The following is a 27,388-nucleotide window of genomic DNA, read 5'->3' as shown; positions in this document are numbered from 1 at the left end:
GTGGTTTGTCTTGAATTTACTGAATGTATTCACCACAAAGGCTTAATGTACTTCAAAAGGTGAAATAATTATTAAATAGATGAGCTTCATCAAAAGAAATGAATCAGCTTCATCAAATGCCTTTCAGGCAGTCACAGGAGGAATCTTCCAAAACCTCCATTAAGGTAATATACCTAAGTCAGAATTTAATCCACTTAAACATGGAGTAATTAGACTGAATAATTAAAATGATTAATAAATAATTGAAACAGCCCTTCAAAAAATAATTTCCAGACAGAATCTTAAGTAGAGTGCGGAACTAGGCGCCCAGGCATTTCCACACTGCTTTTCTTAATTAGGTAATATGAAAAAGAAAAGACTATTTTGTGCACTTTATTAGAATTATGAGAATCCCTTTTTGTTTGGATTATGAAGATTTTTAATGTGTCCAAAATTTAAGTACACTGAAAAAAAAAAAAAAAAAAAAAATTGATGCAGCATTTACAGTTTTACTCAAAAAGACTAGTAGATTCAGATACTGCTGGTAAAGTTTACAAATAATTAAACATGGCAAGTAACACAATGAATTAAATGTGTTTAAAAATAATTAAAATTGGTGAGTAACACAATGAATTAAATGTGTTAACCCCCCCCCCCCCCCCCCCCGTTAAAAACAGTGTACTAAGAATAAAAGTTACTGTGAATTCTTGTTTGCAACCCTTAAATTATTTGAAAAGTAGGGGGCCGGGCTTTTCTCAATCTAAACTTACTGGATGAGCAATGTAAGTTTGCTTAAACATTGACTAATTATCTAGTAAGCTGTTGGCCATCATTATCCAACAGTGGCCTAACAATGTTTTAGAGGAAGAGAGAATTTATTCAAAATTATAAAGAACAATTTTTAATAACAAGCAGAGATTAACACTCACAATAATATCAAAAACATTCATTAAAAAAGTAAATAGGATCAGTTTTATTTCATGTTGACTTTAAAAGGCAAAGAAGACAAAAACAGAGCGCATGATTGAACAGTTGTAGAAAAGTGAGATCCTGTCTTTTATCACAATGCCAGCTCAGCTTTGACCTTCTGCAGTAATACAGACTGCTTCTCTATTAAAGTCTGATTATATTACCTGTAGCCAAAGGAGCTGCTAACACAAGCACCTTTGAGCTGACCTGAGATAAAAATTTATGGTGGGATTTCACCTCACATGGAGTCTGAGGAGAGAGATGGATTTTTCACATCTCAGCGCTCTCTGTAGGTTCTTGGCATCATCTGGCTAACTCGTGTGCCATCTTAATTACAGATGACTGCTGGACAATAACCAACACGTGATTTAGACCTTAAACCACAGACGGTTTGCTAGCATGATAATTAATGTGGCTCTATATGGCCTGCTTGAGTACCCAGTATTGCTCCACAAAAATAAACATGCATTCAATACAAATACTGCCACCATGCACCACCATTTTTTATTTTTATTTTTTGGTTCAAGGGCACCAGTGGAGTCACTTGGCACCCTAGGAGAGAAAAAACATTATTTCATTAAATAAGAGTAATATTTTTATATAAGGAAGTCTAATGGAAATTTCATCAATTGAGTTCATCTTATTCAATTGAGTTAGTATGGATACATGTACTATAGAATGGTGTATGTAGTACAGATTAGTGCCTGATTGGACCTTTTTGTTAATTAATATTTGTGTGTGTAAAAGGAAATGAGAGAGAAGTAGGGTTTGTACATACCTTTAATCCGTAAGCTCTCAGAGATCCCATCCTGCTGGAACAAGAACAGAGAGAAAAACAATACTTACAATACATTCACAGTAAAGTATGTCAATAGAGTCCTGGCCACAGACATCCACATACTGGATATTGGATGGCTTACACACCCCAAATACATCTGATTGCTGTTTTACTTCTAGAGAAATTACATTGTAATTTTAAACAACTACTGCTCCTTTCTTTCTTTAAAAGTATTATAGACATAATTCCTATGCCATATTGCCATAGCAAAGTCCAAATATTCTTTCAAAATGTTGGTGCCTGAAATATTTGTCAGTATGAGTTAAATGATTCATTCATTCAGACCAGGCAGAGTACAGCAGTCTCTCAATGAGTCTATTTCCTAAAGGTTAAAGGATGCCGTATTCCACCATTAAAGAGACGAATGGGAAATGTTAATGTTAGCTGTCATTTTGCTTCTAAGGAAGAAATACAACAGTGTCATAGGATGAATAATAAAACAAAAAGTGTAACAAAATTCTAAGCCAGAAGCTCAAAAGTAATAGCCGACCCAAAAATGAAAACTTTGTCAGTGTTAACTCATGGGAATTGAGTGTTGACATGATGAGGATTTCCAAGTTGCTCTTTTCCATACAATGAAAGTTGATATGTTCATAAAGTGTTATATGCCATCACTAAGTGATATACTGTATACTTTAATGCTTTAAAATTGTTCATGAATTACAATGTCTATAAAGACAAATTGTGGTAAATAAATCAGTAATTAGTAAATCTATCAGTACTTGGTCTTCGTATAAATAGATTTACACAATGATTTGGATATCTAGAAGATGGATAATTGGTGAAATTTTAATTCTGAGTGATTACCATGCAAATTACAGGCTTTCTCTCTTTGTTTTCCAAAGACTTTCAAGCCATTTGTCCAATCTGTCCAAAATAATAACAAACTTGCTGCAAGCCCCTCCCCTTCCTATGCCAGCCTCAGAGACAGTTTCAGAACAGCATCTTTTCAATGTATCACTTTTAGCTTGTGTCACAGTGTATTGGAATGGTGCCTGTGTCACCAGCATTTATCTCCACGTTTCTCTTATTCTTACCAGACCTTGCAGGTCTTATTAAAAAAACTATGTATACAGAGGTTATTTTTTCATTCAGCATACCAAGGAAGGAGTATAATTGCTCTGCATTGTTATTCATTCATGTTATCTTAAACTCACATTCCTGCGAAAGCTGAGAGAGCATTTAGTTCAGAGTAACAGCTCATTCATTCCGCTCTGAAGACTTTTGAGGCTCGGTGAATAGATTATCTTCCTGGAATCAATTGTACACCAATTACGCAACTGTACTACAGAAATGAAATCATGTCTATAAGAAGATCCTTCAAGACCCCGCCCCCTTGCTTTATCTTACACGTGCGCCATCTGTCACTCAAGCATCTAGTTTTTTGATTGGTCTAAATGTGGGCCGGAGCAAAATTTGGGCCATAATCTGAGTAGAGGTAGAGGAAGGGTGGGGCTACGGTGAATTAAACCTTTGGCTTTGACAAGAGATTGGCTTTTGCAGAGCAGGACAAAGCTTCATACTATAAGCTGAATTACTCATGATGATTGAAGCAGGCCGAGTTGAGGGAAAGCTAATGGGGTCACTGCTTATCTCTGTGCCCGTGCCAGAAAAACAGGCTCAAGCCTGCAGTCCTCGCCCAACACACCTCCCCCATTTGAAACCTAGGCTTGCTACATCCGTTGCTAGTCATCTTTATGGATTCAGATTGCTGGAAAACTCTGGAATGACTGCATGCATTGACTCAATGATATAGGATTCACATATAATATGACCACTAAGCATAGTAATAATTATAAGAAATATAATTGCTTCTGGCCTGTGCCATCAAATGTATTCTTATCTGAGACCGGGGGTTGTTTGTGCTTTGCACTCAATGGATTTTTCACACACTGTGGTCTGATAAGGAAGTTATTGAAGGAAATTTGGTAACTATTTGCATTTCAACTATTTAGGCCTTCTGATGTATGTGACAGCATTAGCATTTAATACAGAGGGAAAAGAGTGAAGCGCATCTTGATTCATAATTTCCAGCTTTATTAAATGAACGTCTACATGAGAGGGTTGTGAGTATTAGCAAACAGCACTGATACTTGAGCGAAGTGGGATGTTCAAGGTTACCTTCAGAGAATTAATGACAGAGTCATTAGGTTAACTGTACACTTCAACCACATTTGTAACCACAACGGTAGCAGTGATTTGCTACTTGTATTTCAGGGTCACATTAAGACTGAGCTCCACTATTTTTAGAGTTGCCTATACAGTACGTTGAATGTTTAAAAATAAAAATAAAATATTATAATAATAAAAAATATTATAATATTAAAAATAAGAACTATTTTTAAACTCTTTTTTTTTTCAGATGCAAAACAGATTACATTAATAATAATAATAATAATAATTGACTCTCATTTTTTCCCCCATTGTTAATGTGAAAAGTTTCCCAGTCATTTCTAGAAGTCACAGTAAATAAATCAGACCTAAATGGCACTGCACATAAGACAAATAAATTTAACTTGCCGGCATGATGCTATTAACACTCTAGTATCAGTCACACACAAGAAATAAAAAAATCACAGGAACCCCATCATTTATACAACACTGCGTATCTGCCTATGCCATCTGTCAAATTCTAATGATCTAATAATTAACACCAAACCACATGCATGAGTGGAATATTTTGATAATATGACAATACTAACTGTCTGAAATGATAACAGTTCAGACTTTTCAAAAAGCCAGCGTGTGCTTTTCCTCTCAGGCTGTTTTCACATTTGGTTGAATTGCTTGGTTCTTTACACATTGTTCCTGTGGGTCTGGATGATGGTATAATTACGTCACCTCCAACAGTAATTCCCTAATGGCAGCCGTTTACTGTAGCTAGGTAACAACGCATGAGGAGAATACGCCAGTTTCAACATTTTATTGAAGTGCTTGTCCCTTTGGATATACCAGAAAAAAACAAAACAATACAAAACAAAACAACACTGTTTGTGAGCTGCATATATACTTGCAAAAGATGCAAAGAATGCAAGATGCTCTCCAAAGGCAATTTCACTGAAGGCAAGCAGTTACTGTATGAGAAACACATTATAGTGTAACACAAAATTGTAAATATGACCTCATCAGTACTGACTCCTTTACTCAAGGTAGATGACCTTTTCAAGCATATTCTCTCATGTTAAATGTAAAACAGACTCAGGTTTGCACCAAAGGTTTAGTATGGACACACTGCAAGGGTTTCAGGTAACTGAAAAATACAACCTGATCTCATGATGAAAACGTACCTGTGGGAACTTTTTCGCAAGATGCGAAATACGTACCACCACGTATGTTTTGTGACATATTCGATGTGAAATGTCCACTGAATGGTGCTAAAAGTGTGTTAGTTTTTTTCCCCCGAAACAGATGAACACACATATGGCGCTATAACTACTGCTTCATGACGTTTTAAAATAACGTATCATCTGCACTACACCTAAACCTACCTGATAGTATGAACAAAAGCCAATGTGATGTAAAAACACAATCGCAAGCATGACGTTTTAACTTGTTTTTTGACCTCTCATCTTTGAGCTCTTTCATCGTGAGCCATGTTTTTCACGGGATTCGTACCCAAGGATTCATGCTGGCTGTGCTACTGTGCAAGCTTGTTACTTCCGGAAAGCAAAACATATGGAGCTGTAATCGTAACTGTGGACGAAAACAATTACAAGTGTTAGATGTTATACCCCCTCTAGTGTTCATTTTATTTATTTATTTTTGTAAACTGCAGTGATGCACTTATTGGTACGTATTTCGTGTCTTGTGAAAAAGTGTCCACAAGTACGTTTTCGTCATGAGATCAGGTCGGAAAAATACATGTGTCTTAAAGGGACGATTTTTGTGACCCCTTCTCAGCTGTTTATTCGGATATAAAAGGAAAGTTTTCCCATGGGTCCCTGTTTTGTCAGTCAGTGCCCTCCCTCCCTCCTTCCCACCCAGAGTTTAATTGATCTGTTACATAATATGAACGTTAGTTTGTGGAGATGATGAAGGAAAAAGAGGAGAGAGAAGCAGTGGAGCTTGTTAGAGCTGCATTACGCCTCAATTGCTGCTATCTGACTGTGTGTGTCCACAAAGCTCACTGCAGCGGCCAGTCAATAAACATTCAATTACACAATCACGCTGAGCTGTTTCATCATGATGTCAACGCAGCAGGAGTTTTCACCTACAGTTCGAAATGTACCAAGATCCAACACTTTTTAAAATAAATATTATTACACATCTCTGATATTCGGCTCAGGAGCGGAGGAAGAGTAATGAATTGTCCTGTGACAATAATCAAACCAGAAGCGCTCAATGCGATGTGAATTTCCATAGTTATTAGCATCGTAACTGGCCACACAGAAGTCTCCTCTTGTAAAGCGATAGCTAATGAAATCGGAAAGATCGATACCTTGTGACGGAATCTGACAAGAGGTCGATACGCCATCGGGGTAAATCCTTCTTTGCCGGGACGTGCCTCTGCAATCAGCGCTGTCCCCCAGAGCAGGACAGCTGCCCACCATCTCCTGGAGCATCTCATTACCCTCCTGTAATAAAATAAAAGACGTGAATACACAAATAAACAACACCCCATGTAGGTTAAGTCAAGCGGAGCATTTAAAGCCTTTTGAAACAAACAATGCATCACAGCTCAGCTAATTAGAGCAGACAAAGGAGGATGCCGATCTACTGTGGGTTTAAACTAATGCTTTCAATAAGAAGCCCGCACTCAATGGCAAGATTAAATCTACTTTGAATCAATTAAGGAATAATGAGCACCATGAGGAAATAAAGATAAAGCTAAGAAAAAGGATCAATATGTTACCGTGCTGACGGTGAACACATTAGATTACAGTTATTTCAGTACTGATATGAGACTTTTTCTTCCCCTAAATAAGTGGTTTTCAAACTGGGGTTTGGAGAGCAATAGTGTGTCCGTGGAGAAAAACAGTGTTTAAAAAAATGAAAAATCCTACAAATAAATAAATAATATATACAATTAAACTAACTAATTAAATAAATCAATAAACTGGTAAAGATGTTAATAAATTATATTATTATTATTATAATAATTAAATTTGTATATGTATGTAAATGCAGATTAAAAAAAACAAACAATTAAAAACAAAAAAATTGATTACAATAAATAAAAATAGATAAAATAAACAAAAATAAATTAATGAAATTTTGACAAAATTAAATCAATCAATAATATTGACTAAAATAAATAAATAAATAAAAATAGATTTAAAGAAATAAACAATTTAATTATCACTAAAAATATTAAAATATTAACATAATTCATAAATAAAATTGAAGTAAACATGATACGAAACTTATTAAAATATATAAATTAAAATATAATAAAATTACTTAAAATAAATAAATCATGTATCAATATTACACTGATTAGAAAAAAAAGTAATAATTTACGATAAAATTTAGGGATCTGTGGCATCTAAAAGTTTGAAACAAACTAGTTTAGAATGACATGGCATTGGATTTCAGAACAAAGCAAGACTGTTCATATTTCACATCATCGGTTTGAAGTCAGGCGCATGACTGGCCCAAGAAATGAGCAAGCACTCTTGAAGCAAACCTGTGCTACCCATCTGTGCTTTTATTTAAATCTCAGCATGCATGACTGTCATATTTCATGCCGTCTGTAGGCCAAAGAGAGAGAGAGAGCGCATGAAGAAGGAAGATTGAACGCTGTGCAACCACCTATAGGGACAGTCATCATAACTTTATCAGGTGGCCATAAATCGTCTACGCCACATCTATGCCAAGTGTCTTGGCATTGACTTTCAAATGAGGGATGTCTATCACTCACAATGTTCACAATAGATCATCATGTGACAGTCTCCCAGCAGGCAGAGCGATAGGAGTGTCTTGTATTGCATCCAAACTGTACTGTACTTGCCCACAGTCATAGCAGTAGTGTGATTGTTTACTGATCAGTGCTGCCATGTATTCAGAGCATGATCTTCTGAACCATTCTCTATTCCCGTCTCTCAGTACACCCCCATGCTCTGGCGGACTAGAGTAATAATGCTGTGTTGGCAACACTGGAATCACGAACATTTGCTGTTATGATTTATGCCGCCTTCTACAATAAAGTCTACTAAATTATTTCTAATCCAAAAATACTAGAATTGTACGATTGTAGTTATGATTTAGGCTACCTTCTACAATAAGGTGTACTTAATTTTGGGTCATTCAAAAACTTATTAGAAAAAACTAGGCTTATCAACTACAAATATGGCAGTATAGAGAGGAAATGAGAGTCAACAAATATGCTATTTTTAATGATTATATACATATATATATAAATAATATATATATATTTTCTCATCCTTTTATATATATATATAGTAAAATGCCAAAAAAGTAAATAAATAAATATATAAAAATAAAACTAGAATAATAATTTTGCAGTGTTTGTAGACTACAAAAATGAAACTGATTAATGAAAATATAAATAAAATAAAATAAAATAAAAATAAATCAAAGCTAGAGGAATAATGATTTGTTGGCAATATATAGTAAAATGCAAAAAGTAAATAAAGAAATATATAAAAATAAAACTAGAATAATAATTTTGCAGTGTTTGTAGACTACAAAAATGAAACTGTTTAATAAAAATAAAATAAAATAATTGAAATAAAATAAAGCTAGAGGAATAATGATGTGTTGGCAATGCAGACATTTGTAGTCTTTGTAGTTAGAATGTATGGAAATGAAAGAGTCAAAAAATTGCATTTTTACAGAAGAATAAGAAAATTAAATAAAACTAAAAGTGTAAAATAAAATAAAATAAAATAAAAAATAAAACTAGAGTTATAATACTGTGTTGACAACACTGGCATTGAAGACATTTCTAGTGTAAAATGTATTTATTTATTTACTTGATTTATTTTACAGAAAACTATAGTGAAAACAAAATAAAATAAAATTTATTGGCCAGAGAATCCCACACAGATTTCAATCACATTTCCATCAAGGGGATGTGGAAAGACACAAAAATCAACTCTTGTATTTTATTGTAAAGTATATTGAACAAAATCTCTGGCCTACATCTTGACCAACAACATCACTGTCACCTCCGGAAGGAAGGTCCTTCTGCAGGTGGTGACCACATATGTCCTGTTGTATATTCAACATTTATATGTGTCCAATCGCCTGACAATGATGCACATCTACAGCAAGCCGTGTACATTTAGGAAAACAGTATTTGCACCTATCTATTTGTTCCCTCCTGTGTGGGAAAAAGCTATGACTAATTGAATTGTGAATTGTGACTAAAACATGCAGGGTTGCAAAACACAAAAATATTTGGATTACACACTGTATGACACAAAATGATAGTGTAGACACAAGTTCAAGAAATACAAAACAGACCTATTTCATTGTTCACTTAAATCTGTGCAGCCATCCCAAAGGTCTGGTTACTGAGTTTCATGGCTGGCAGCTACAACAATAACACACCATTCTATTACCACTTACTGTACATACAGCTGTTTGCTTTAGGGAAGAAGAAGAAGAAGAAGAAGAAGAAGAAGAAGAAGAAGAAGAAGAAGAAGAAGAAGAAGAAGAAGAAGAAAAACTTTATGTGTTGGTATTATTTGAGCAAATATGTATTCATTCGAAATGGTCTTTTCAAAATCAAACTAAACTGACCAGCCTGGGTGAATTTTTTAACATTCATCATGAAACTAGTCATACACAAAGGGTCAGAGAGAAAAAGCCTGTCTTTTTCAAAAGTTACTTTGTTCGTTTACTTTCTCTGGCTGTTTTTATTCTCTAGTCTGTTATGCTCATATCTGTGTGATTTTTGGACCTGTACTGTAATTATGATCTGTGATTTAAGAGAAAGCTGAACCTCTGTCACCTGTTTTTTTTTTCTTTTCTTTTTTTTCATTATTGAATTGGCATCCTTTTACTTGCTTTTCAGCAAATCAGTTAGCTGACGAATATCATGCCATCTAGTTAATATTCATGAGTCAGTCACCTTATTAATATTTATAATTGTTTCTACACCCCTGGAAGCTGCTATATTATGTTCTCAGCAAACTGTAGCAGTGAAACACTGCACTTTCTTCGTACAGGAGCACAACCTAGATCTTTCAGCATTCTTGCTCCCTCCCATGTCTCATCCTGAGGATTTGAGATGCAATTGTTTACGCCATGTCGAGAGAAGTGACAGTGACTGTTAAAGTCTGGAAATGGTCCACTAACTAAACCTTGTGAAATCTCGCCCATATTTTGCAGTCTGTCAAACTGCAGGGCTGTGGGCAGAGACAGATATTGGCCATTTGTGTCAACGTGACTTTTCTGTCATTGTGTAAACTGTCAGAAGAACTTCTAATTATACTAGACTGTATAAAAAAAGCCAGTTTTGGAAAAAAAAATACTGACAGAATTTGCCTGCAATATTGTTAAAACTCATGAGTGTCCTAAAAGACATGCAAAATATCTCTCTCCAGCTTTGTTTCAATATCATAACTTCTGTCAGTGTTTAAATGTCACCTCACAAAATGAAACCCTGCAAACCCTCATCCACCACAAAGCATTTCTGGTTTATATTTTATATACCTGCTGATTCAATTAAAGGGAAAATTTCATCTGTGCAACACAAAAGAAGATATTTTGAAATTCAGAGTGGTCTAAACATACTGACCCTCAATTAATGTTCCTTGTATGGTTAAAAACACATCTTCATAATATCTTCTTTTGTGTTCCACAGTAAAAAAAGAGTAAATTATAGAAGAATTTTCATCTCTTTAAGCTTTGGTCTTTTTAAAAAATTGGAGAGTGGCACACTTTAAGACAAAAATCCATGAAAGTTCATGCAGAATTATGAAATACTCTTTATATTTTGATTCTAATGCCTGTTTTGGATAAGACTTTAGACTATGAATGATTTGTATTGCTTGAAATAAAAAATGACCACGATCCTTTCACTTCAGCCCTCCAGGTGAGCTGGGAGAGTCAAATGTGTTTATGAACATCTGTAATGCTCATAAAATCACTCCTATAGAGCATTTTCGTTATAGACGTTGTGTGTTTGTGATGATATGTGTTGGTAATTAGGTTTCTCCTATAGTGATTTTTAGTTATTGACGTTGTAAAGCAGATATGAAAAGTTTTGGAGTCTTCAACTTCAATATTTCATCACTGTTTTACAACAGAAATATTTCAGTGACAGTAATATATTAATTTGTGCCACAAATCAAAAAATAAAAGAAAAAAAAGGCAGTTCAAAGCATGAGTCTGAATGTGAAGGTAATATATTAATTTGTGCCACAAATCTATTTTACAATGTAATATATATATATATATATAATATATATATATAAGATATATATATATATATATATATATATATATATATATATATATATATATATATAGCATGTATTTATTTTTTGGTGGCATTTATTTGATATATATATATATATATATATATATAATATATATATATATATATATATATTATATATATATATATATATATATATATAATCAAATAAATGCAGCCTTGGTGAGCATATGAGACTTTAAAAATGCTTAAAGAGTCTGACCCCAGAAGAGACATCTATGGAAAACAGGGTTTCTATTTATAAAGTCTATCAGGAAAGAGCCAAGAAACAACACTAATAAACACATTCAGTGATTTATGTTCTTCAAGCAGCCTCAAGTGTTTTTACAAGAAAAAAAAAAGTCATTTTCTATAAGTCGGAATGAAAAAGTACTGTAAAAGTGCCCTTCATAAAAAACATCAGAAACACAAGCAATAACGCAAATGACAAGCAGATGCCCAATTTCTGATCCTAATACACTCCTAACCAGAGAACACAACAACAGCACCAAACACATTCATTCTGTGTCTGGAAGTGTTTAAAGAAACCACTAGTAAAGTTAACACAATAAACATTCATTTTTCAGTTCCACTGTATTTGCTGGTGAAAGAAATTTCTAAAACAAGTGCCTTTAGTATTGTATAGAAAGCTACAAATGATTTATTTTGTGCCACATGATCGGGATCCATAAAGAAAATTAAGTTGCTTGATGCACTTTATTTTGATCAGAATAAATAGTCATAAATTGTCACCGCTTTCTATGTTATGTTAAATCATAACTTACAGTATGTTGTGTTCAGGTTCTCCTGTTAAGTTCAGTCTTAATGGTTCAGTATGGAGTCAAAACCGGGCCACATACTTGCAAAAGAATTGAAATATTGCAAAAGAAAATAAAGTTTTGCAAATGAAAATTAACTTATTGAGAAAAAAATAAATGTGCTTTTTTGCAAACAAAAATAATGAATTGCAAAATATAAATGAAAGAGCAAAAGCAATGATTTTGCAATATATATTTTCCATGGCTATATCTACTAATAATTTTGCAACACTGCTTTTATTTTGTGTTTCAGTCAAGTTTGAGCTTCCAATACTGTTTCTGTGTGTCTCACTTTCTGGCACTGTTTTGACATGGGGGTGGAATCAAGGGATGGGGGTGTGTACAACAGGCCTGGGCATGCCTCCCTGGAAGTGACGTCATTGGCCCGAGACACAGCTCACTAGGGCTGTCAAAAAAAAAAAAAAGGAATTTCGAATATTCGTCAAATTTAAAATAAAAATCCACATCTGAATGCAAAAACATTGAATTCTAATTTTAGGTGTGCGTTAAGGAGGCTGCCTTAAGGCTCAGGTATACTTCACATTCCAGCATGCCCTGTTGTATGCCCACCGTCCACGTGGTCTCAAAAAACTGCCTTTACCTTTAAAAAAAAAATATCTCGAGACTTTATGGTGGGTTTTTTTCCCCACTGCATCTCATGTTTTTAAATGTAAAATGTACTTTGTGTGATTGGCTTTCCACCACCCTTTGTATTAAACTATGCATGCTTACATGATGCTGTTTTGTTTATAGTTGTTTAAGCAACTTAATTAATTATAATTGGTTTATAAGCATTATTTTAAATATTAATGTTTTAATATTGAGATGGCTTTTAAGGCTTTTTTCAGTTTATTTCATGACACTAACAAATAAATTATATTTACACCAGTGTCTTAAATATTTCACATGGGATGGTCACATCACAAAGTGTTGCAAAAACAGCCAACCTCACATGCAGAGGTCATCATGTGAACAGATAAACATCACATGACCAGGGTTTAGGCAGACGGGTCAACCACATGCTGCTTCTTTAACCAGATTAGTGTGAGGAGAGTAAGCCTTATCCAGCCCAGTGTACATAGACGATAAATATCCTTGATTCATTACACCCAGAGTTCTACTAGAAACCAATGATAAATGAACGCTGGCAGGAGCACACAATCACAGATGAGAAAAGAGATCAGGACTTGTCAAAACACTGCTCTGTTCATGTGTACCAGGTGGCATTATTTATTGCTGCTCATCATTTTCATGGACACATTATCTTTTTATTCAGATATCTCTCCCACAGCAGCACTGTAATCACAAAAGTGTGATTTGCTGCCTGTTTTGAACACAGTGCTGCACTGCATATCCCCTAGTAAGTCCTTTGTGGATTAAAGAAATGTCACTGATAAAGAAATGTCAAAAGTTGAGAATGTGTAAGTGTGTGTGTGTGTGTGTGTGTGTGTGTGTGTGTGTGTGTGTGTGCATGTATGTATCTGTGTGTCACATTTTGTTATAGTATATAAAAATGTAGTGTTCTACTTTTTTTGTGCTTTGTTTGTTTATTTATACAAAAAATAACATTTTGCATCTGAAAATATCAATTAAAAGATATCTTAAATCAGTGGATTTGCCCAGAATTTACATTAGATATTAAAAGTGGTGACCCAACACAGTACCAAAATACTTATATATAAATAGTGGTTTCATTATCCAGTTTTAAAAAATGTAATTTAATTTAATTTAATTTAATTTAATTTAATTTAATTTAATTTAATTTAATTTAATTTAATTTAATTTAATTTAATATATTCTTTGCATTTATCTTTTTTACCAATAAGAAACACTGTTTTAAATCATGTGCATGTACTGTATATGTAAACATTAAAAAAGAAAGAACAACTAACAAAAAAAAAACATGTTGACCATTTTCAAGCCTGAACTTGAACTATAAAGAGATGTAACTTTTTCTGTTTCCTTTCTTGTTCAGCTCAAAAGGGTCTTACAGTGAGCAGAGACATGAACGCTTAAATCCCTCCAGTTTTGCGTGGAAATTGAGCTCAGAGCTAAATCACTCTTTAGAGGTAATCTTTCTCGAAATCCAGCACAGACATACATATCCAAGAGGATAAACAAGTTTCAAATCAAATTCAGAATTGAGGCAATTGAGCCACCATTCTCAACAGAAGACTTGGCTGTGTTATCACAACTCTGCTACATTGCTGAAGGCAGATAAAGTACAAGGGCTCACATCTCATCTCTATTTCTCTTGATAAAACCATTTAGTCCCTTTTGGAGTCAACGTTCAGCTGGACTAAAAGCAGATTAATGTGCAAACATACTTATGAGCATTCTGGAATAACTCCCATAGGGGTTCTCCCACCTTGAATGACTCACTTTCTAGTCTCCCCACCCACTAACATGAGTTCTATGAGCATGCTGGGTAATATGCTAATCAGCCTAGATTGTAAGGCGGTCCCCTGGGCAGAGCATAAGGATTTCTCTAAACGGTTCTGCTCTCTTTTTTGAGCATGTGTGGTCTTGCTCTTTGAATATAATAAGATGAGAGGTGTAACAACAGGACCAAACAGTCATAAAGTAGTCATACCTGAGGGAGCCCTCTTGCTTCGCGCTGCCCCTGAAGTGCTGTATCCTTTGACTGAGACCATTCCCAAAAACATCCATCTTAACTTACATTTAACTAAATTCATTTGAAGAGTGTACAGTAGCTTTATGGGAACAATAAGCCCGTTTCCACCGCAGGTACTTTTACCAGGAACTAGGGACTTTGGGCCAGTACTCTGTGTGTTTCCACCGCGGAACCAGGATCTAAATAAAGTTCAGGGTAAATATTTGCCCCTCAGAAAGTCCCTGCTCACAAGGTGGTACTTTTTCAAAGGTTCGGAACTTTGGGGGGTGGGAATTGGGCGCTGAACATACTGATTGGTTGAGTTTACGCAGCATTGTATTTCAACCACCATTTATTCATATAAATTTCAAAATGTTACTGTCATTGTGTCATGAAATGTAGTTCTTAGTGTATTTCAGGTGAGAATGTAGTTGTTTAAATATGCGGTTTATTTATAAAGACAGCGTCTATTTGAAAATGTGCTTTGCCGATTTTGGAGGTGTGAGCTCCAGTGCTTATGTTTCCCGACGAGAGGCCTCATCTTGGCTAGTCCTTCTGACATTTGCTTTTAGCTCTGATGTCTCTATAGTGGTTAAACATGAGATATAATTTGTTTTGGGTAAATATAACGGGCAGTCTTTGGTCTCATGAATATATAATTTTTTCTAGGTCATATAGTTTTGGCACAAAGTTATGTCTCATAATTTTATGTATATATATATATATATATATATATATATATATATATATAATATTTATATATATATATATATATATATATATATATATATATATATATATATATATATATACACACTTCTGAAAATGAAAAGATGCAATGCTGTTTGATATCATAATTAATTTCATTGTAATGTATGTAATGTATGTACATTCCCCGAACTACATTTATTTATTTATTAATGGCCTATGTGAGACAGTGGTGTTTGATATTATATTTTTGTCCTATTGCAAATAAGGTGAGGGAAACTGCAGTAGCCAAGGCGAGCTGACTGACGTTGTCAAGTACACTGCTGTTCCATTTGCAGAATTACTGGACTTGCGTCGTCCCATCCCCGGGAGTTCACACTCCCGAGTTAAACTTGCGAAGTCCGGACTACCGAAGATGCAAGTCCGAACTTTGCGTACTTGGTATTAACCTTCTGGGGTTGATGGGGATGCTGGCGGCCCACTTGCAGATTTTAATGATAACAGCGAAAAGAACTTAAAATGCTCCATCATATTTAATTGTACATATAAGAGTAATACAGCATTTAAATCTGTAAAGGGTCTACTTTTATTTGTGTACACGCACAATATCAACAAAACATTGTGCTTTTGTGAAATAAAGAAAATATACAGGGTGTGCTTTCAGCCGTCTCATTCTCTGCGCATATCTGTTTGAAACGCGTCCCTAAAATGACCTGAAACTCAGCAAATACTGGATACATAGACATGAGAGACATATCTATAGAAAGCTTGGATTGTCTACTTTTAAATGAAATATTACATTCTGTGTAAACAAGAAAACAAATATTCTGTGAAACCAACACAATGTTCTGTCTTTCTTGTCTAAACTCATTATCTCTAATTTGATCGCGCCCTTCATATGTAAATATCCACGTGAGACGCGGGCACATGTAAACACCCCTATTTCCGTAAACAAAGCCCGTGAGGATGGTCAAGTTCATCGCAGCTACTGTTCATTCTGGAGGAAAACGCGCTGAGAGAATAACACAGAATTTACCTCAGAAAAACAAGAAGATGCGATGCACTTCTTCCAGCAGAGAAGATCAATCTGATGAGTAAGTAATGTTTCTTTTTGTGCATTAGTTAACGTGTTATTTTGACATAAACTTGAACACATTTAGGCCTCCTAGTTGGGTTTTCCCCAAATTATAATTCCTGACTAAAATGTTTGAAATATTTGGAATATAATAGGCTATTCATTGTCTCTAAATTTCTTATGGCGGGATGATGTTTTCATGCTCTATATAATATAAAACAATAGTCTATATAAAAGTAATATGAGTGTACACTGTAACATGATGAATGCTTCAAGTCTAAGACTGATTAGACCATGTTTATTATTAATACTTTGTTCATGAATAGATTTTTATAACTGCTAAACAATAATAATAAATAATCAGTTTCTCAGATATAAAATGACCTTTTTTATGATAATAGAAAGCATGCATGAGTCTATGACTATACTATAACATCATAAATACTAGGCTATATGACTACAAAATCAAAGTTGGGTTTTCCCAATCTATAAATCCTGACTAAAATGTTTGAAATCGAGTGAAATGATGAGGATGAGGTTTTCATGCTCTATATAATATAAAACAATATATAAAAGTAATATGAGTGTACACTGTAACATGATGAATGCTACGAGTCTAAGAATGTTTAGACCATGTTTATTATTAATAATCTGTTCACAAATAGACTATTTATATATAAATATCTATATAACTGCTAAACAATAATAATTAGTTTCTCAGATATAAAATGTCCTTTTTTGGTGTAATAGTACAAAGCATGTGTGAGTCTATGACTCAAAATCTCTCTATATACAGATGCTACTGATATTATATATATTATACAGTAATATGCTCACAGAATTTTTTCTTTTGTTTCTTTTTTTGTGATCAGTTACCTGCACCACAGATGAATCCTGTTGACTTTCACTTGAGTCTCTTCAAACTGTTTTCATCTGAGAGCACTGTACCAACATCAGATGTTCAGCTACACTGATATTTTATGGTAAAACAAGCTCCTTGACTACTGATTATGTTTTTTGTTTTTTTTTGGCTTGATCCCATGGAAAGAAGCAGCAAAACTTAAATATCAGGTATGGTTTACTTGTTGAACAGAATCTGTTTTCAGGAATGACTCAAAGTCTGTTCACATCTCTGTGGTTAGATCAGTATGCACAATAATGTGTCTTTGACCTTCATTATGTATGTTTTGATTGTACTGTGTTGTAAATAAAATGCAAATAATTTAAAAAGCCATTTTTCAATCTCCTCACATTCTGTTTTACCTGCCTCACAGTCACAGTCACACTGATGGGCCATTAGGGGATGGCCCTTTGTCTCTCAGGTGTGAATCACTAAATATTCATGGCCATTGTCACTCCCTCGCATAAAGTTTGTCTATCACAAAACACGTCTTACAAAATTTAAACCAATATATTGTTTTTTTTTGTGAACGAGTATGCAGAATGATTTTCTCTTAATTTTGATGTAAATATTCTAGTATACAAGACTGATTACTCAAAAGTCTTATACATAACTATTCAGTATGGGTTTTATAGCCTTATTTCAGCTACATTGTTTTCTCCAAAACTTACTAACCATGCATAATATTTATTTTTTTCTAAAAAATGCAAACATGTAGATCAATCTTGCTCACATATTATTGTAGCACAGTTTGTGGTGAATACAATAAAACATAAAAAATTACACGTTGACCAATAGTATGTTATAAGTAGCTGAAATAAGCACAAATGTTAGGGCATGACAAAACATCTCAAGGGCCCCAAAATCACCTCGGACCCCAGAGTTTTTCCTTAGTTTGAAGAACATTTTACTAATCAAAATAATCTTTTTTTTTTCACTTTAAAAATAACCTTTAAAGGTTCTAAAAGGTTACTTTGATGTTGATGGATTTTAATAAAATTTTGGGTTTAGGAGAAGAATTTTTATTGTTGGTTTTTTGTAAAGCTGCTTATACAATTTATTTATTTATTTTTTGTCTGTGTGTTGTTGTCTCTGTGTACTGGAAGTTTATGTCACTAAAACAAATTCCTACTTGGCAATAAAGCTCTTTCTGATTCTGATTCTGATTATTTTTAAGAGTTGCAGCTACAAGCGGCTCACTGATTCAATCAGTTCTTGGGAACCGAATAAGTCAAGGTTTTTTAACCAATATAAATGGTCCACTGAAAAGATCCAACTCAAAAATAATCATTTATTTGCTACTCCTGCAAGGATTTTCATTTATTATAACAGCAAGGACAAACACAAGTAGAAAATTCTTCACAATTTCTCGATTTGTGTTCTACGACAGAAATAAACTGAGTAAATGATAACAAAATGAAGTATTCCATTAACAATAATATTAATCTTCATATTTTTAGACTTAAAAAACATCTGTATTTCATGGTAACCCTTGTGCAATTAGTAGTGCATTTTAAAGTTATTAATTTTACTCATAGTCTGAGTGAGCGTAATTAAAAAATCATGATCGGCAAAGAAGTTTAGTTTGTCATGGTATTGTTGCTTAGCATTTTTCCCCTGGTAATCTGGACTAATTAAATACGATGCACACACGCAACCCTAGCAGCCAGCAGAGGTGAGATTAGAGCAGAGAGCTAGGACGCAGCTTCTGTTACGTTATGCAACAGATACACTGCTTTCTAGAGCTGTACCTGTGTTTTTCGGGACAGATGCTATGATGTGAAACTGGCACCTGCATCCATTAAAATGCGGCACTCAGGAAGGCAGAAGAGGCTGTCATACTGAGGCTCTGTGTATCCCACAATACACACATAAACACAGTGAGAAACACACACACACACACACACAGTCACACACACACACACACACACACACACACACACACAAAAGCAGTCAAAAAGAACACAACCTCATTGGCCAGAGTTTAAAAGTCAGAGTTGTGAAGTCCCCCTTCACAAAGACTGCTCTTTTGTCTGTGTGCAGACATGCTCCAGAGCTCACACCTAGAGCAATGTGGGCACAAACACACACACTTCATCAGCAGGATCAGACAGCCAGCCCACCAATCTGGGAACAAGCCTGAGAACAAGCTGAAATTATCTTCACAATTTCCCTATGTGAGTTCAAATCACTTTTCCAAGCTTGGCTTTGTTCTTTAATCTATTCAACTTCAAAACGTTGGTTGTACATTCTAATTAATTTCTCCGAAGCCCAAAGCCAGATCCAGTATGTAGTGAATACACCCTGTCAAACGCATATCTGCCCTATCAAGTGCACATCAAATCACCCATACATGTTTGCCATATTCAACAGATACGAGTTGATTAGATATGGGTTGTTGCCCTAAGTGAGTTTACATAGACCATGCACAAATGCAATAATAGATCTGACGATATAAAATGACAACAGATTTAAGCCTGATTTTTCAGCCCAGATAAACATTACACTATAAGAAAAAAGGGAAAAACAATTCTATTTTATATTTTTACATTAACAATGTAATTAATATTCTATTTATTAAAGCCATGTATAAATCTCATCAAGTTAGTGTTTTTAAGCATTTTACATTCATTCCAAATTAATAACTATAATATATTTTATTTGTGGACTTATGTTCAGCAATTCTTTTTAATAATTAACTTTTAACTATGTTTTAATTTTTTGGATCATCAGTCATCAAAGCTTGGTATATATTGGTCACAGACACAGAGATTTACTTTAGATTAAACCAAGCTGATTACTCACTAAAATCTCCCACAGATCAAGTTTTCAGCCCATTTTACAGTTTTTTTCAACTGCTTACACACATTTTCCAAAGGTTTCCTCTTTTTTTCAAAACTTAACACACAAATTCAAGAATTGCACACACAAGATGCAAAATGCCTCACATTTCTTTCAAAATGAAACACCACAGTCAAAATATCACAAACATATTTCAAAAGCAAACATTTGTCTTACGTTGTAAACACCTTTACCATAATATTATATTTTTGATTATGTCATATACACACTGTTATTCAAAACCTAAAGCTCTTCTTTTAAAAGCTCACATGTACATGATTGAATGTAATTGGGAGAGAGCTGTTGAATATATAAAGTAAAAACAAAAGCAAAATTGAAACCAAACTTTGTTTTTATTTTTTTTGCTCTTTGTGGTTGTAAATGTAGTATTAGTGTACACAGTTTGAAAAGAAAAAAAATACATCAAAAATATGTAGTGTTGTAGCATGTAGTGTAAAACCAAACATAATGTGTGTGCTTGCATGTGGAGATGGTTGGGTGTATCTAGGCTCCATCGCTCCTCCGGGCTGTGTCCGGCCACAATACTTCATCCACGTCACATGCTATATTCTCTCTTGCCAGACACCGTGGAAAGAACCTTCTCTGACCAATGCAGTGCACTGTAGTAAATGAATGCAAGGGTACTTCAGTAAAATATATTTATTATAGTATAGGCCTACTGTTTGTTATGGTAAAAAAACTATTATGTGTACATTAGAACATGTGTACATTACATTAGATTGTTACATACCTGTTCTCATTTCTAAAGGTTCGAATTATACCCGCCACAGTAAATCTACTCAAATTAGGCTGGACTCTCAGTCCAGCCTCTCTCATTGTTAAACCATGGTTTATCACATGATCGACTACTGTAGCCCTAATCTCATTTGAGACCACTCTTCTTGTTCCTTGTCCTCCTCCATTTCTGACTCGTCCTCTTCCTCCCCTTGCTCCCCTTCCAACTCCTCTTAGGTCGAACTCGTCCTCTGGCTCTCCCTCCAACTCCTCTTACTCTGTCTGCATTGTTTGCATCCATTGTCCAAAAGCTATTACTTGACCTTTAGCCTATTTATAATTTATGTTACGATTGGTTGTTGTTAAGTAAAGCAACAAGTGTTTGCACATGTGAGGAGTTAGTGTGAGGCACTGATGAATTAGTGTGGCATTTTGATTGGTTGTGTTTATAAAAGGAAATCAAGAAACTTCCTGTCAGATTTTTGTGTGTTGCCTAGAAAATTGTGTGTTGTGTTTTGCAAAAAGTGTTTAATGAAATTGAAAACTGAGTAAAAGGCCAAAAATTAGTGTATGGTTTTGCTGATTTAGTGTGTGGTTCTGGTGTTTGAGTGTCAGGTTTTAGAAATTGTGTGACAAGTAATAATTTTGTGTGTAAGCAGTTGAAAAAAACTGTAAGTCTTAATTTTACGTAACAACGTGGTTATATCAAAGTGTGTGAGTTGTTTACTTACTTTTTTAAATTAGTCTTCAAATTAACACCATTTTATTGTTCATTTAGAATAATTTGCGAATGTGGAATGCGCTGAACACAAGAGGCGGGATTTATTGCATGAACCAATCACAGCCGAACATAACCAGTCATATCCAATCATATCGCAATGAAGGCATTGCCTCCTTTCACGTGACTTTCCCCCATTCATCTCGATCACCCCCCACTAAACCCACAGCACGCTAAGGGGTCTCTGTTGTAAGTCTATGGACTGAAGGGAGGCAAGCCTCCACTGTAACTTCACCTGCGGGTGTCGCTGTTAGACAGTGTTACTTTATAAAAACGAGTGACTTTTATACTTTTATTGTCACATTTCATAATATTTGCGTTGTTTCATTTCTGTAATATTGATCATTTTCTCATTCAGTTTTTTGAGGAAACACTGCCTCCCTTGCCTCCCTCACACATAATATATGTATGTGTACTGTTTATATTTATTATGTATGTATAAATACACACACATACAGTATATATTTTTGAAAACATTTATATGTATATACATTTATATATTTATATTATATTATATATAAATATATTTAATGCATAAACGTAACATATTTTTCTTAAATATATAAATGCATGTGTTTGTATTTATTTTATATATATATATATATATATATATATATATATATATAATATATATATATATATATATATATATATATATATATATATATTTTTTTTTTTTTTTTTGAGGAAGATTGGTCATGGAATAATCAAGAACTTCATTTATAAATAAATAAACCCGCAAAATTTGACTCCTTTTATTCATTTTAGGGTTAAGGGCGAACCAACATTAATGTCGAACTAATGGTGATGAGCTATTAAACTGGGTTCCATAACTTCTATCCAAACTTGCCAGGGATAGCACCCTATGACCCAAAAGTTCAACCCAAAAGTTCATGCTGGCTGACTGATACAGATAGCAAGTCAGAAAGGCCTTTTGTGAGCCAGGTCTATGAGATAGCTCTATGTCCGCTGACCAGTGAACTGTGTTATTCACTGGTCACGGAGGATTGCACTGACCTGTCCAATCTGTGAGCAGTGTCAGGATTCATTAGTGCAACAGTAGGACTCACTCAGGTCTGTGATGAACATATCTATGGACAGGGGAATCCACAGACACTAGGAATAAAGTTTGCTTGCACATCCATCTCAGCGGCATTATGTTAAAATAATGCTGGGTTCTAATTTGAGCATGTATCTCGGGTGACGCTATTCACGTCGAGGCTGTAAGGCGAGGCAGTCGTTTGAGGAGATTAATTATTGAAAGCAATTAGAGTGTTTGTATTGCCCCTCTTCATTTTTTTGTATTGTGTGAGTGCAATTCCTTTCAGCACAGTAAACAACTGCAAATCTCAGACTACTATTATGTGCACAATAATAATTCCATGAGTTGTGATGAAGGCGGAAAATGAGAAAAGCATGAAGACAATAATGGTGATGATGATGATGAAGATTCAGCTGTGGTTGACAATGTAGCTGATGATGAAGAGGATAGTGATGATCGAAATGAAAAATGTGGCTGATTTCTAAGCAAAAGAAATGATTAATGCTTCATATAATGATCAATTACTGGCAAGGCTGTTAAAGAGATTCTACCAAAAATAAAAATCCTGGTCATTCAAGATGTAGATGAGTTTGTCAGAACAGAAATTTAGCATACATCATTTGCTCAACAATGGATCCCTGCAGTGAATGGGTGCCATCAGAATGAGAGTTCATAAAGCTGATAAAAACATCACAATAATTCACAAGTAATCCACACTATTCCAGTCCATCAATTAACGTCTGAAGCAAATGTGTGGATTATTGTGATGTGTTTATCAACTGCTTAGATTCTCATTCTGACGGCACCCATTCACTGCAGAGGTTCCATTGGTGAACAAATGATATAATTTCTCCAAATTTGTTTCAATGAAGAAACAAACTAATCTACATCTTGGATGGCCTGAGGGAGAGAACATTTTCACCAACTTGTTTGGGTAAACTATTCCTTTAATTTCTAAAAACAAACAAACAACAACAACAACAACAAAAAAAACCCATCACTTTAAGTAGTTTAGCATCTTACATGCTTAACCATGCTTATGCGTATGGTGCCTTCATATATTTCCACTGTGAGCAGTATTTCTCACATCAGTGCACACCACAGCATTACAGCAGTTCCTCCACCTGCTGCTGAAAAATTAACAATAATTGGGTGAAACTCTAAAAGTGGAGAGTTGGAGAAAAGAGACAGGGTGAGGTCTTGATACTGAAAGTGAAAGGATGCGGTCTCCTTTAGAGCATTATAGGAAGATCCATTGCTGAAAATAAACTCACAGTACATTTTCCCTTTCACTATATGTAAATTGATATGTTTCCATTGAGTGTTCTTTTCCCTATCTTTCCAGCAAGGTCTCTTACAGATTTTTTTTTTTTTGAGTGCCATCTGCTCTGGAGGCATATTTAATGGACTATTAATGCTTTTTAATGTGTGTTTGTCAGTTCTGAGGCTTTACGTTGGGTCTATATGTGTGAGAATGCATGATTGCTTGTCTCTGTGTGTGGGAGAAGCAAATTGTTTGTTGTTCCTCTCACTTTCTGCACTGTATGAGTTCCCTGTAGAGTCTTTGGCTTCAATAAATCCTTACTGAGAGCCAGCGGAGAGCCATGGAAAAAGTTCGAGGATTGCACCTATATACTCATTTGATGTAGAATTCGATGTGCATCAGATTCACTTGAGCAGAACAGCATGGAAGCTCATACAGTAGCTGACCCTCACTGAGTTCTCATACATTAACTATGAGCCTCATCAGTCATACGCTGAGCAGGTGGTACGTGCATTTCCACCTACCTTTCTTTGCTCTTACTGTTTTCTGTATGTGTTTTTTTTTTTTTGAACTTTCACTTTTGTTCACTTCGAGTTTCATATACTGTACCTTTCGTTACTGAGTCAAGCACACACAAAGCACTGGCTCCAAACACAGCTTATAAAAGCAGATTGTATGTCAACGCTTGGCTGTGAATTCAAGGAATTCAGGCAATAACAAAACAGGAGAGCTTGAGAATGTGACTAAACTGTGAAAACTTGGCTTTAAATTTCATTCAAATAACAAAGCACCAACTACAATACTGTCTCTTAAGGTCTTGTTGTCTAATCATGCTCTGATAAACCTATTACGATAGAAAATCTGGAAATAATGATTACAGCCTATCAAACAGAAACTGGGAAGAAGACAAATACTACTGATCGATGGCCACATACACAAAACAATGAAGTTTAGAATAGGAAACAGGCATTTTCGAGAATAAATCTGTAAAATGGCAGCACCTTGTGAACATGGTGGGAAAAATCTTACCGCAATGCACACATCTTTTATAAACTATTCAGACCCATGGACATCACATTATGTTTTATTTAATAGTTTTTGTCATCTGCTACCACCTTAATTACAAATTATAATTAGATAGGATGCTTCTAATTCAATCTGAGGGCTAAATAAGTCTGAACAACAATCTGTATCTTCAATGATTCTGCATTAACTAATTTATAAAGAGTTTCTTGAAATAACTTAAAGTGCATAAATACAATGATCTGGATGTTGCTGACTGTTAATGGCCATTAGAAACTATAAAAATGATCACATGCCGATTTATTAGTAGAAATAAAGCACGGTCATATATGGAACAGGATACACGGGTTAAAGCGTTGAAGCTGTTCACATAGGAGGCGTTCTTGTATTCAGGATTCTCTATTTTCTAACAGCCACTTTATGCACACATAGGCTACGTTAAAAAGCCATCTTTGTTGTAACTTGACAGCGGGGTTGCGATTCAACGATCATTTAAACTTAAAACCTTTTCACCGAACCTTAAAAGTCCTTTTCACTGCCTTGCGCTCCGTCGATCTGTAATACAACGCAACGCAAGAACACGTCCTATGTAAACGGCTCCGTATAATTGCACTACAGACACCAATTTGTCGCCCGTGTCCAGCCAGCCACGTCAATTACCAGAGATCGCCATACACACCCGCCAGATTGAATCTGGACGAGGAAAACAAGAGTAGCTATAATCCCCCCGCGCGCGCACGGTGCCACTCAAGGATTTACGTGCCAAGAAAAACAACTTGCTAAGTACCCTGCAGCTAAATTAAACGGCCACGAGCTTTGCTAAGAATCCCGTACGCTTGCTGAACGTTTACTTTGTTCATTCGAGGAATATCGCAGCACCGTTTGAGGCAACATTACATCGGGGCGACTGACGAGTGAACTTGTCCCCGGTACGGCGGATGGGAAAAGCTTGTCTAACTTCATCACCCTCCATCATGCACGGCTACCGGGCTTCAGTCAGTTGTGCAAGCTACGCTGAATGTCACTGAACAAAATGCTAAATTATTCACACTCTACAGAGAAAGTGCTTTCCACTTTGCCTCCATTTAATCCATATAAAAAACTGCACATCAGTACAAAAGCCAGCACATATAACAGTGAACGCGTTTAAATCACACTGAAATTCATCCGTGCTGGATCCACGGACCTGAGGTTTGATCTTAAATCACATCCGGCATCATAGAGAAGAAAAACATACCTGTTTGTCCAACTACAACTCATCCAGAAAGGTATTTCCGAGTGTGGTTTTTAAAATATGAGATTTACTTTTGGAACAAGACTGTTAACTGGCGCAAAGTAAATCCAATCCCGTTATGGTTAAGCTGTACAGCGTCCTCGGAGTTTGTGCATTCCCTCCAACTGTCGGTTGACGTGAAATCCTCGTTTCAGCACCCGTGGAGTGGACAGCTCCGCTGAAAGCGGCTTCACCTCGCGCTCTGGGTCTCTAGAGCCACACCAGCGCGAGCCTTTCACCTACTGGCTGTAGCAACGACGGGATTTTTTTAATATAATAATATAATCAGATAATGAGGTCGGTAGGGAGAAAACGGCGGGTGGTGGAAGCAGGACGACTTGTCTGAGCTCATCCGTTTAAATGAATTGTCCTTGACAAAGATGAACAGAGTCTGTGTGCAGACTGTCCTGTCCTCTCCCCTCCATGTGGTGCAGTGTTTGCGTGTTAGCGTGCAGGTTTATATAGATCGTGGTCTGTAAATGGGAATCCTTACATATGATCCATGTCCAGCATTGATTTGTGACCTAAATGTAAAAAGGTAACCTACTGTACCTCCTATGGTTAGAAAAATATTCTGGTATGGCATTTTGGGCATGCATGTTTTACAGTTCCTAACTGTATATGTCATTAATTCATATAGTGTTAAAGGTTAGTTCACTCAAAAATGAAAATTAGCCTGTGTTTTACTCACCCTCGAAGCATCCAAGGTGTATATGACTTTCTTCTTTCAGAAGAATCCAATCAGAGTTATATTAAAAATTGTTCAGGCTATTCCAAGCTCTACCTTTGCAGTCAGCAGGTGTTTCTGTTCAACTGTCCACAAGTCATCCAATAAAGTGCGCATATCTATAATAAAACGTGCCTCACACGGCTCCAGGGGGTGAATAAAGGCCTTCTGTAGTGAATCCATGCATTTTCATAAGAAACATATTCATATTTCAAATGTAATAAACACTTTTCTCTCACTTCTGGTATCTGTCATATATGGAGAATGTGAGAGAAAAGTGTTTATTTCGTTTAAAATATGGATATTTTTGTTATGAAAACGCATGGATTCACTACAGAAGGCGTTTATTCACCCCCCGGAGCCATGTGAGCCATGTTTTATTATGGATGCACATGCTTTATTTGACGTTTTGTGG

The 27,388-nt window shown here is 35.2% G+C and overlaps 1 protein-coding gene across 4 annotated transcripts in view; it reads right to left on the bottom strand.

Annotated features, from left to right (window-relative positions):
- LOC109102850 (follistatin-related protein 5-like) overlaps positions 1 to 26,506 on the bottom strand; it is a 117,058-nt gene extending 90,552 nt beyond the window's left edge. For 2 of the 4 annotated variants that reach the window (XM_042738186.1, XM_042738188.1), the window contains exons 1-3: positions 26,211 to 26,506; positions 6,225 to 6,360; positions 1,727 to 1,760 (exon numbers count right to left, since the gene is read on the bottom strand). In XM_042738186.1, coding sequence (XP_042594120.1) covers positions 1,727 to 1,760; positions 6,225 to 6,360; positions 26,211 to 26,233 — 193 coding nt within the window. In that variant the 5' untranslated portion in view covers positions 26,234 to 26,506. The remainder of the gene's footprint in view (positions 1 to 1,726; positions 1,761 to 6,224; positions 6,361 to 26,210) is intronic. The other 2 variants (XM_042738187.1, XM_042738189.1) reach the window with 1 other exon arrangement.
- Between the last annotated feature and the right edge of the window lie 882 nt (positions 26,507 to 27,388).

This window comes from Cyprinus carpio, chromosome B14, assembly GCF_018340385.1.
Source record: "Cyprinus carpio isolate SPL01 chromosome B14, ASM1834038v1, whole genome shotgun sequence".
NCBI lineage: Eukaryota > Metazoa > Chordata > Actinopteri > Cypriniformes > Cyprinidae > Cyprinus > Cyprinus carpio.
This window is presented reverse-complemented; position numbering and strand designations above follow the sequence as displayed.